The sequence below is a fragment of the Maylandia zebra genome, linkage group LG23 (genome assembly GCF_041146795.1).
Source record: "Maylandia zebra isolate NMK-2024a linkage group LG23, Mzebra_GT3a, whole genome shotgun sequence".
In the NCBI taxonomy this organism is placed as follows: Eukaryota; Metazoa; Chordata; class Actinopteri; order Cichliformes; family Cichlidae; genus Maylandia; species Maylandia zebra.
The window spans coordinates 34,038,153-34,050,095 of record NC_135188.1 but is presented as its reverse complement, the minus strand read 5'-3'; the positions used below and the strand labels follow the sequence as shown (position 1 = coordinate 34,050,095).

General features: G+C 36.4%; 1 protein-coding gene across 2 annotated transcripts in view; it reads right to left on the bottom strand.

Annotated features, from left to right (window-relative positions):
- Positions 1-751: 751 nt before the first annotated feature.
- gpr137c (G protein-coupled receptor 137c) overlaps positions 752-11,943 on the bottom strand; it is a 17,440-nt gene continuing 6,248 nt past the window's right edge. For both annotated transcript variants that reach the window (XM_004573273.6, XM_004573272.6), the window contains 7 exons: positions 7,990-8,039; positions 7,574-7,681; positions 7,283-7,421; positions 6,457-6,606; positions 4,903-5,028; positions 4,687-4,811; positions 752-4,597 (listed from right to left, as the gene is read on the bottom strand). In XM_004573273.6, coding sequence (XP_004573330.3) covers positions 4,315-4,597; positions 4,687-4,811; positions 4,903-5,028; positions 6,457-6,606; positions 7,283-7,421; positions 7,574-7,681; positions 7,990-8,039 — 981 coding nt within the window. In that variant the 3' untranslated portion in view covers positions 752-4,314. The remainder of the gene's footprint in view (positions 4,598-4,686; positions 4,812-4,902; positions 5,029-6,456; positions 6,607-7,282; positions 7,422-7,573; positions 7,682-7,989; positions 8,040-11,943) is intronic.

Below are 11,943 nucleotides of genomic sequence, written 5' to 3'. Positions count from 1 at the left end.
CTACAAGGGCCTGATAGCCACTTACGAGGACATTATACTGCTACTGTTCTATCAAAATTTTAAACGAATATCCTCATGTGTGGATATTATTTTATTTTTCTTAAAAACAAAAATAAGGTAATAAAAAAAAAAATCTGGTAATTCTTTGTTTTTACATTCATTGGGCCCCAATATGCCCAAATATTAAAGAGAAATTAAAAATGCATACCGTGGAAGAGTTCGGGTCTTAGGAGGTTAAGGCAGCTGAGTGAAAATACACTGGGTTAAACAACGAGACTTCAGTAACCAATAGGTGATGTAACACTGGCTATGTCCATGTTATATTTCAGTCTGTTTTGCATAAGTAAATTCAGGAACCAAATTTAAGTCTAAGCCACGAGGATGTGTACTTTGAACTTGCATTTTGCAGTTATCACAAATCAGTTTAAAAATAAATAAAAGAATGGACATTTGCTAAATGAGCCAAAATGTGCTGTTATTTTTTGTGTGCACAACATGAAAAGAAATTACATATTCCAGGGAAAATGAGACTTAAATCTAATCAGAAATCAAAGCTGTTATGTTTTCTGGTGCTACATCTTGCAGCTCTCTGAGGAATAGCTAACATCTCACCTTCAGTTCGGATCATTTCCATAATCTTGTTAGCTGGTCAATTCTGCTGTGTGTACTCGTAGGCGAAGTCAGAACTGGTCAGATCCATGTTAGCAAACATAATGAGGACCTTCTATACATGAACGATTTCCATCTTAAAAACAGTGCAGTAGGCCTTTATTCAAACATGGTAGTGTTTTTCTTGCATACATCATTAGTGATCTCTTGCACAGTAGGTTACATTCATTATGGCCACAGATGAAACAATTCATAACATGAAACAGTTATCACTGCTTTTTTGTAGCAGGAAGAGCAAACACCATTTTTACACAAGTATTACTAGCTTCAAACGAAAATAGGAAACTGAGTTGTTGTGCACCGTTTCAGAAACATGCATTCTCCACTGCAGCTGGGTCAAAAAGAAAAATGAGAACTTCATTTCTTTCACTATGTTTCAGAATATCCAGTATAACCTGCTGAAGAAGTGATGAAAGCATGAAATGCAATTGAAACGATTTTATTGCTAATTTGTTCCACAAAAGTGAACCAAACAGACACTTTCTTGCTTCCACCCCCCCTTTTGGTGGTATGAAGTTTGCATGGTCATTTACAAGTCTGTTGAAGTGTTCCAAAACCATGTGGAAACATTTTTTCTTTCAGTCAGAAGAGATTGAGGGATTCTGATTTGTGAGCCAGGTCATAAAGCAAAAAGGTTCCATTAAAAGTGAAGCTTACAGGCTGCAGTCTGTTATGAGATTTGGAACATTTGAAACATTATGAAGAACAATGGGGCAAAAAAATTAACTGCATAATCTGTTAGACAGTAAAAATTAATGTAGAATAAACAGTAATGTAGAAAAGCATAACACACAGACTCAAATTACTTCACACACCAATTAGAAATTACATAGCCAGACACAATTAACAACATCATTCAACCTTTTCTTTTGTGCAAAAATATTTTCCTTAAGGAATGAAACTATTAGATATGATGACGTGATGGCACATTGATGTTTTCCTTTCCAAAAGGATAAATGGTAAAATACAGAATAACGATGATTACTGAAGAAAATACAAGGTTTGAGAAGAAAAACCTACATTCAGGCCCTGAAAAGGGTTTTTTTTGTTTTGTTTTTTTTTTTTTAATTGAAGGTGAACTTCTTTTCTAAGTGCAAATCGTCGCCTCACAACTCGCAAAGAATTAGGTACCATAAAAGTTTTTGGTCACGTTTCACCGAACCTTTCCCTTCCAAACGAACAGTAAGGGCCAAGTTATAGTCCAATACTGGATGTAGGCCACATAATTGATGATATAATCTCCTATGTATGATGTGAGATTGTGATTGAGATGAAGCTATGATATATTTTAATTCTTCTTCTCACATAAGAATATGTGATAGAATTTTTGCTCCAGTCTTACATTTTCACAAATTTTCATTGTATGATTTTGTCCAAGGTTGCCTGGATGTAGCTGTTAAAATTTGTATCCAAAATCAGCAGTTTCATCAACATCGGCATTCTCTAGAAGCCAAGCAGATTTTGTTGAAGTCTGGCTCGGGCAATAATCTGTTAAACAGTCTTCCTCAACCGGGCTGATTCTGTTGAGATTGATACCCATACAGCTGCTACATATAAATCTGACTGTTTTGGGGGTTTTTTCCTGGACATAACTCTTTAAAAAAAAAAAAGGTGCCTATTACAAGTTAAAGAATCAATCTATGACTTCATGTCCACAACATATGTGACTTGTGTTGAAGTAATATCAGCCAAGTTGAACTAGCCCATATTTTTGTAATACCAATGTCAAACACAAGAGGGCGCTCTGAGTCAATCAGGCAAGTCATTAAGTATGCATTCGTTTTAATGGCAATCTAGATGCCTCTTGAGGACACAAGGGTGTGGCTAAACAGAAATGTGAACCTAATTCAGTACACCTGTTGTTAAAATGCTGCCTCCTGGTGGTGAAAGTGCTGATTTAACTTTTCAGAGGGTAATGACAAAAAGTACCTTTAAATGTAACAGTATTTTGCAAGTTTTGAAAACTGTAAACTTATTTGACCCAACCAACATTACATGCCAGTAAAGAAGTGGTTCAGCAGCTTAAAGTAGCAAGGTTTTTGATAGTTTTTGTACACCTTTCTGTTTGTGTGGTACAATTTAACGGAAACATTTTAACAAAAGTAATAAATTTGCCTTTAAAAACAGATTCCTACCGATCTGTTTGGTCAAGGAATTGGTTATGAAAACACATGAAGCTAAGGAATCATTAGCTTCTTGCATTTTCTTGGTCTCTGCTAATTTTCTTGCTAAACAGATTAACAAAAGTGTCAGCACTCTGTATAACCTAGCACTCGCTGAATCAACAGTCACTGGCAAATTAGCAAACGCTAATTCCTGTCAAAACTAGATCTTAAGAGTGATAAACATCTTGAAATGTCTTTTGCAAAAGTACATAATTTAGTTTTCATAGTGAAGAGATACTCCTATGTTTAAAGGGTTAGATTTTAATGGCCTAGCTTATAATGGTATTATGACAAAGGTTTGAACTTTCCCAAGAACATTCTCTATAGCATAAGAGGATTGTGAAAAACCATTCCCAGATCTCAATTGTGGGAACAAATCTCTGTCCAAAAAAAAAAAAAAAAAAAAAAAGTATGCATATGTAGGAATGTGTAGGCTTACAAGATTTCTGGTTTCTGTTCATAGTCCATTAGCCAAATAGCACTGGCCAGTTTAATTTGATTAGGCTGTTTTTGCATTCAGGTGAACCATCTGCGTGGCAAATAAAACAAGGAATGATAATTAAACTTTTTATTAGCTTCATCTTTTTTTTTTTTTTTTTTTTTTTTTTAAATGTAACTACATCAGTACACAGTGGCAGGCACACAAAATATTTTTTCCTTGTTAGCTGCTAGCCACACCATTCTCTCCTGCAGCTAGCTTGTCAAAAGGTTTTAGCTATGGCTACAGCTGATGACTCTTGTGTTTGCGTAGCCATTTATTTAATAACGCTTAAGAAATATTTCACTTTCAGAAAAGTGCAAAGAGGTGTTAATGTGCGATAACTGCATACTGAATTGGTTCTTCTTTTGAAAAAGCCCACCTGCAGTGCTGTGCCCTTTCCCAACTTAGCCTACTGCCAATTAAAATAATTGCATTTTTACAATTCTATTGCAAAAACCGTCACATGATCCAAACAATTTGACAAGACGTCCCAAACTCGTCACTGTCATACTGTTGCAGATTCATGATTAGCCACTTTAGCTTACATACCTGCTTGATTATCGTATATATGTCAAAATAAATAGTGTCTGAGTGGAATTGACCAGGAAAGGGTGATGATTTTTCCCAGTCGATGATTGGTTCCAATCTCAAGAAGTTATTGACCAAAATATTAAACAGCAAAAAAGCATCTTCATTTGTAGGCATATTAGCCACTAGTGCTGCAAATTGTTCCATGGTTTCTGTTTAAAGATGGCTTTCAAAAAGCAAGTAGTCATGGTGTGCCAACCTTATACCCCCACATTTCTCCAAAATTATTTGGCAAACCAATTATGATGCACAATTTGGTCCAGAGAAAAAAAAAAATTGTACAAGTACAAGCTATGACACTGTTTGTTAAGCAGAATGCAGACAAGGAAAAAACAAAACATTTTAAGTAATTAGTCCCTCTTCTTTCTTCCCCCCCCTTTTTCTTTTTTTTATCTTTATGACCACTCCAGCTTAATTCTGTGGGGTGGTGAAATATGTCTGTGATCCGCAGTGATAATTCTGTGGCGTAGAATAATAGTTACTGTGATGGTGATGGTGGTAGTTGTTCTGGGGGGTGGAGTAGTAGTTGTGATGGTGGTGATGGTGACTCTGGATGTTTCCATAGGCAAAAAGGAGCGGCGCAGTGGAAGATGGTGGCTGCTGGGCAGATGACACCCCTGCTGCTAAAGGTGCATTACATTGGATGGAGCCATACCAACTAGATGCTCCTGGTTGGGGTGTGGTGGACAGGAGACTGAGGATGGGAGAGAACACATTTTTTTAAACGACGAGCTTAACATGATTTAAAAATGGTGACTTTTAACTTCAAATGTTCATACCCACCTGGCCCGATCAGTCCTGTTATTGATGCTTCTGGACAGGTCGTCATCGCTGTCGTACCGCCGGGGATTGTCAAAGAAATAAGCCCTGGAGCTGAAACTATGGCTGTTGATCATGCCTCCTGGAGCCTGAGAGATGCAGACATATTTAAGTTTTGTCTCAAATTTACAACTTTTGAAAAAGTTCACATGAGACAGTATTTTTAACTTCTTAGTTTACCAGGTTTTGGTTGGGTCTCTGGACTCTAAAGAAAACCACCACTAAGCTGGTAGGCAGCAACTCCCAGAAGAACAGAATGATCCCAAACACAATGTAGGCTTCACCGCTGATCTCCTGTACGTCAGCCTTTAACAAGAACACGCTGTATTACAGATATTTTCTTTGACCTATAACATATTGAAGGCAGCAAATAACTGAAAAAAAAATTTAAAATAATAATAATAATTAAAAAAAAAAAAAAAAAAACTTAAAATATTGAAATAATAAAGAAGGCTGAGAAGCGATGGATACCACTCTGATATCAAAGTTCCAGTTTGTAGCTAGCGCCATGTAGCAATTATCGCAGCTTAGCCTAAATACTGGGAGCACGGAGAAACTGCTAGCCTTTATATATTTAAAAATATGGCTTCCAACTACCTACAAATTTACACATGTACCTTTTTTGTAGACAAAAAAACTCCAAAAGAAACAGTTAAAAATATTTACTAAATTACCAAACCTCAAGTTTCTATTCCTTTCAGTTTGTATGCTAAGCTAAGCTAATCAATTCCTAGCTCAAGCTAAAATAGTAGGTTTTAATTTTATTAATTATCTCATAAACATACGTTTAAAAAAAAATTTCCTTGTTTACGTAATATTAGAACAGATGGGTGGGGTCTCATGGAACTTAAAGAGAGGTTAAAACAGCATATTTCTGACAGACAAATATCACTCATGAATCATGCAAAGCCTCTAGCACCCAATATGGAATGATATTGTCGGCCAAGATTAGGTGCATGCTAATCTATCATTATCAGCATTTATAATATTAAAAAAAACAAAAACAAAAAGGAGGTGAACCACCACCACAAAACCCCCCAATCCAAACCAAAACCCTTCAACCATGTTTTGACTGTTGATGTTCCATGCTGTATCCACCAGAGGGCAACCTTGATCATCATTGACAGCAATGCACATGTTTAAAACTAAGGAGAAAACAAGCTGAAACAAGTACTGGATTGGTTTATATCAGGTGGGCTATACTTAGTACACACTTATCGAATAGTTTGGCTAGTAATTTAGTGGCAAATAATCTTCATAGACAGAAATACCAAATAATACATATTATCATTAATAATAATAATAATAATAATATTCACACAATTGTTGTCTGTTATGTGTATGCGTATATCTTCTCGTGATGTAAACTGAAAGTGCTCAGACGCTACACAAAGGGATAGAAGAATATTAGACTGCCAGATTAAGGAAATAATATCAGATTACACTCCTGTTAGAGATCTGTTACTGTTTGTCGTGTGCAGTACCTGCCCACAAAATACACAATGGAATGATTTAAAAAGCTCTGTCCATCTCAAAGCCTGAACTCAGATGTAGGTCAGTTCACACAGACACATAGTTATTTATAGCAAACAAAGCCCTTTACCCCATTAAGTATCATCTTACCAAATCTCCTTAGATGGACTGTCCACACACACACACACACACACACACACACACACACACACACACACACACACACGATATATCTATAACTTAACACACATGATACAGTACCTGATCAGAAACACTGTACCAGCCATAATTAAAGGGACTGAATCGGTCCTGTGGGGTCAGGGCCACCACCACCAGATTATAACAGGCTCTGGACATGAAGAGGAGAATCACCATGGCACCGATGGCTGTCGCTTGGCACACGGATGTACCCTAAAGGAAGAATTTCTGCATTTATTACAAGCTCACGCATCAGCCGGCCAGCTTTCCTGTAATGTATTGTCAGATGTGGGCCACCGATGTGATCCACCAGTACAACAGATGCTTTAGCGTGACAGAAATGTCTGACTACAGCCAAAGATTGAACTATAGGAGAGATATGATATTTTCTCATTGGATTTCTAAGGTTGTGTCCAGAGAAGCACCTTGTTCATTCATTCACTATTCCCTGTGTAAAGGTTACTTTATAGTTTTTATACTTTGGTAGTGTAAAATAATTTCAAATTTTGGGACTTTTGGGAAAGGAGGATAAAATATCTCAATCGCCCCCATGTGGCTGTTTGCAGAATAGCTGATCATATTTTTTTTCCCCTGATAAATTGTTTTTTTACGTTATAAAGACAGTTTATATCATAAAAACAATGGCAGACTCCTGCAGATGGGACGAAAATATGCAGGTTACAGTTTTCTTCACTTCCCAAACAGTGCTGTTGGAAAGTGGATGATCTGAAGACACTGAATGATCAGCATCAAAATTATTAATTCCTAATATCTCACATTGTTGAGTATTAACTGTATTTATTGATTAGAAGAAAGTAATATCAGTGTATCTAAAGAAAAAGCAGCTGAACAATTCATGCTTTTTTCTTTTCTTTTTTTCCCCTTCTACCTTTGACTCGAGATAAACGTTGGCAGATGACATCTTGGCGATCTTGAAGATGCACACAGCCAGAGATATGGCACACAGCACAAACAGACTGTCGTTGATCAGGACCCGGGCCAAGACTGCATGTCTGACACTCCCATCACTGGAAACACAGAGGTTATGCTAATGTCTTTAAATACTGGGATAAAATTCAGAATTAAAACTGTGCTATGAATGAATGTTTTCTCCGTTATTTTCAAGTAAGTAGAAAACATTCAATTGACTGTTTTGTTTTGATTAAAGGTTTTTGTGTACCTCGGGGATTCAGAGTGTTCAAGAGCTCCTTGCACTAACAGTGCACAAGTCAAATTCACCACCAGGAAAAATATACTGAGACACAGGAAGAACAAACGTAGGGGAACCCTGGAGAGGGAAACAGACAAATACAGACAGGCAGTAAAAGGATGGCCAAAAATGTGACGTTATTCACACACAACTTATTAATATTCATAGTGTTGAAGCTGCAATCCATCTGCGCGCGCGCGCGCACGTGTGTGTGTGTTTGTATAAAGAATAAGAAAGACAAAAGAGAGACTCTAGCCATAAGCAGAAGAAGGATCTTATGACTTATTCTGAATTCTGTCTTAAATAATCAAGGTTAAAGGGAATACTGCATAACTAAATGCAGTTTACTTAAAAACACAAATATTACAGATTAAAAAGAGACTTACTTGTACTTTGTGAGCTCTGGTGAATACTTGGCTTTAGCTTTAAACATCACCTGAGAAAGAGACAATGATATCACTTTTATTACAATTATAGGGCAGATACTGTACATTAACAGTGTACTTCCAGTCCATACTGTTATCATTGGCATTTAGTATAATAGCTTTGCATGCTGTAGCCCCCTCAGTTCAGCCCATGTCTCAGTTTAGCCCCTCAAGCTGACTTTCTTCTCATTGGCTGCCCCAATGATCGCAAATAAATGATTTAAACAACAGGTAGGTGGGGCTTCAGTGTTCACAGCTAGACATCTATGCCTGACCTAGCCATATTAGGGATACCCACTATCAATTATATTATATAGAGCCAAGAAAAAGGTAATCTGTCTAAAACCGAGTTTAGAGCAGTTATAGTGACACCTTTTGGCTGAGCAAAAGATAAAGAAAAACATCATAGGGGCAAAGATGTTACTTCCACAGAAACCACTAACAGATATATGGACATATGGCAAGTCTTTTAATCCATGCACTGTTAGCTTTTCTAGTAAGACATAATTTGGACTTTCTAGCTGAAGGTTAGACAGGATCACATTGTGTGCTTTTCTTTTATATATTGTTGATTTTAGAAATTACATTTCTGTATGTTTGGGCATTTTATGACTCACTGATTATCACAGACTGTCCCTATGGAGCAATAAAACTGTACTCTGACACAAGCAGAGCCAGTACAGCTGCACTTGCAAAACCTCTACTGGTTGGCAAGACTGTCATGTTGCTTTAAATATTATCAAATTGCAACATTCACATTGTAAAGGCAAACTAGATGTTAGCCAGAAACTAAATGCTAATAACAACTACTAACTGCTCTGCTGTATGCAGATGAGTAAATGAAAAATATGTCTATAGCCATCTTCCCCCCCCATTGACACAACAGAACACACTGATCATATAATTTAGAGAGTAGCAACACAAAACATAGACAAGTTCTTCAGGTTGGTCTTTAAAGGTATTTTTTTCAGTTACAGTGTGCACGGGTTAATAACATTTTCACCACTAAGGGTGATGTGTGCCGTTTTTCTTCTAACTTTTGATATTTCTTTGTTCTCTACCTACATTTATGTGCCACCAGTGCACATAATGTGCTCCCAATTATTAGCCTGTTTAACTCTTATGGTTCAAATTGGTACTGCATGACAGTATGACCCAGCCCCAGCTTAACTTGAGTCGATTACTCTCTACAACAACAGAAAGTTAAAGAGCCCCCCACCCCTACATGTCTTTGACTTTTACAGCTCTGGCTAATTTTATAAGCTAATTTTAGATAATTTTTAAACATAGGAACCCGTTAAAATACTTCACCTGTGACAATCATATTTTTGTAACATCATAAAAATTTGGAATATTCTTTAAACAGTAAAACAGCTAAAAATGAAATAAAATGATGTTAGCTGCTATGCAATGCTATGCTATACTATGCTAACTGCTGCACACAGCACAAAAACGAGCTAATAAACTGCTGAGACCTGCACTACACAAGCTATTGACTCTCAGCCACCTTGTTGCCAACATCTTATCAGTAGCTGCCTAAAAAACATTAACCTGTGCCCAAGTCCAGCTTAAAGGTACAAAAGCTGGAACACAGACATCCACTGATCAAGTTCACTTGCTCCTTGGAATGAGTCCCTTTTCATAGATATTTAGCAAAACAGTCTTTATTCAGCGATTATGAGGTACAAACAGGGAAACGCCAACATTTGCCTTTGAGCAACGTTAAATGAAATCATCATCCATTTCTGACATTACTATATGTTACATTTGCACTGGACACACAGGACACTGACCAAGTCAACGCTGAGTTTAAACACACACATGGACACGTACACACATTATCAGTGAGCCTTTTGTGTGAGAATGTAGGCCAGGAGGAGGTAATTGGTAACCTAGAAATGAAGCATCAAGGCAACAGATTACTACCAGGGTGTATACTTTATGTGCACTATGTTTCTGCATGTATGTTATGGAATTAAAAAATAAAAAACCATCTATATAAAATGTCCACTTATCAATACTTTGTCTTTATTAATAAGTAGACAATGAGAATAGTTCAATTTGTTATTGTGTTTTCTCTCAGCATAGGAAACTCATCACTACATTACACTTTTTGTAGGAAGCAGAAAAAAAATGTATAATAATGGGAAGTACATCACATGCCAGGAGTCACAGCTAACTCATCAGAAAGACACTATTTCCACACATGCATGTCACACAGCAGTTGCATGATAATATATCAGACCTCAGCTAAAGAGGCAAGTGAACATTAAACAGTGAGGTGGAAAAAAAAAAAAAAAATCATTCAATACTGTTTGAAAGAATCGGTCATGTGTTTCAATAGTAAAGCCCTGCAGATCTAAAGGTCTGTGATGATACTATGAAGCTCTTTTTAATGCATTTTCAGAAACGAAGTCAAGTTAAGTCAGAGTATTTGCTGAGAAATGAATGCCAGTCTATCGGCATAGAAAATACTGGGTACAGTTTTTAGGCTCGCGTGCAGCTCTGTGCTCTCGTACAGGAGTTCTAACATGAAAAGCGACACAACACACATTTTTAAATACTGCTTTATGTTTAAGAACTGCCTTGCAAGATGGAGAAGTAGTATTTAGACTCTTAAATAAAAGCAATGACTCTGCAAAAGTAGAAATACACAAGTATTAGCATCAAAACATTAAAATACCTAAAGTTAAAATATTCACTATGCTGGGATATAAACATATCACTGGATCAGAATTCTTAATTTGGACCTTATTTTAATGGCGAGATGATCTGAATTCCTCCTATTATGCTGCATATTTTCATAAGAATCTTATATATTAGCAGGTTTAAGTTTTTAAATCTATAAAATGCTAAATATTTCAATTACAAATGTTACAGTAGCCCTGGGGCATTTGTCACGACCCTAAGAGGTCCATACCTGGACTCAAAGAATAATAAATTTCATTATTTTTGACAAGACATTTACCAGTTTGGTCATTTTTCAATAACAATAAGATTTTGTTTCATGTTTTTAAGTGTGGAGTTTTCTTAACAGTTTTTACAGTAAATGATATCGTTTTGTGGGTTTTGATAGTCAGCAAAATGACCCTTTATGAGTCACTGTCACATGGTTAGTGAAGACGCTTCCAGTTAACCCTGAGTAAGTGTCTGCCATTGATTTCCAGCATTTTTGGCTTTTGTCCCATTTACACAAGACAATATTTGTCTGGGAGTTAATATTAACCAAAGCCATATTTCTGATATCCATTCATGCAAATTGTCACAAGGTAGTTTAATGCAGAAAACAAGCAATAAGCAATCGCAACCCACAAATTCCAATTCTTACCAGCTAACTCTGTTTTATTTTTTGTAACAAGCAAAGTGACAAATAAAGCTGAAAGTTTGTAAAATTATTCAATTCTTTACAAAGCACAGTTGAGTTCTTTGATGCTTCATTGCTGTGAGTAACTTTGCTTACATGCAGGCCAGCTGAGCCACCGCTGGCGTAGAGATAACAATGGTGGTCAAACAGAAGAAGTGAGCAAAAAGTGTTTTCTGCTATTACTGAGCCTGCAATAGTTTACTGCAGAGAGAGCTTTCAGTTTGAGCTGTATACACTATAAGAACATATGATTCAGATATATTACTCAAATCTGGCCAGACCTGGAAATGTTCATTCACTGGGCTGGCCTGTCACATGATATTCCAACATGGGTATATTTAAATTTAGATTTAAATCTATAGTGACAACAAAGTAAAACAAAACTATATGTGACATGATTCATTTTTGTTATTTCAACACAAGGAAATGTAAAGCTAATTTTATTCATATTAAAAAGGAGCATAGTTTGTGTGCATTTACACATAAGCAACAATGACTAATCAGCAGTCATAGGACACCATTGGTTTCATTACCAAACCTCCACTTAGCCA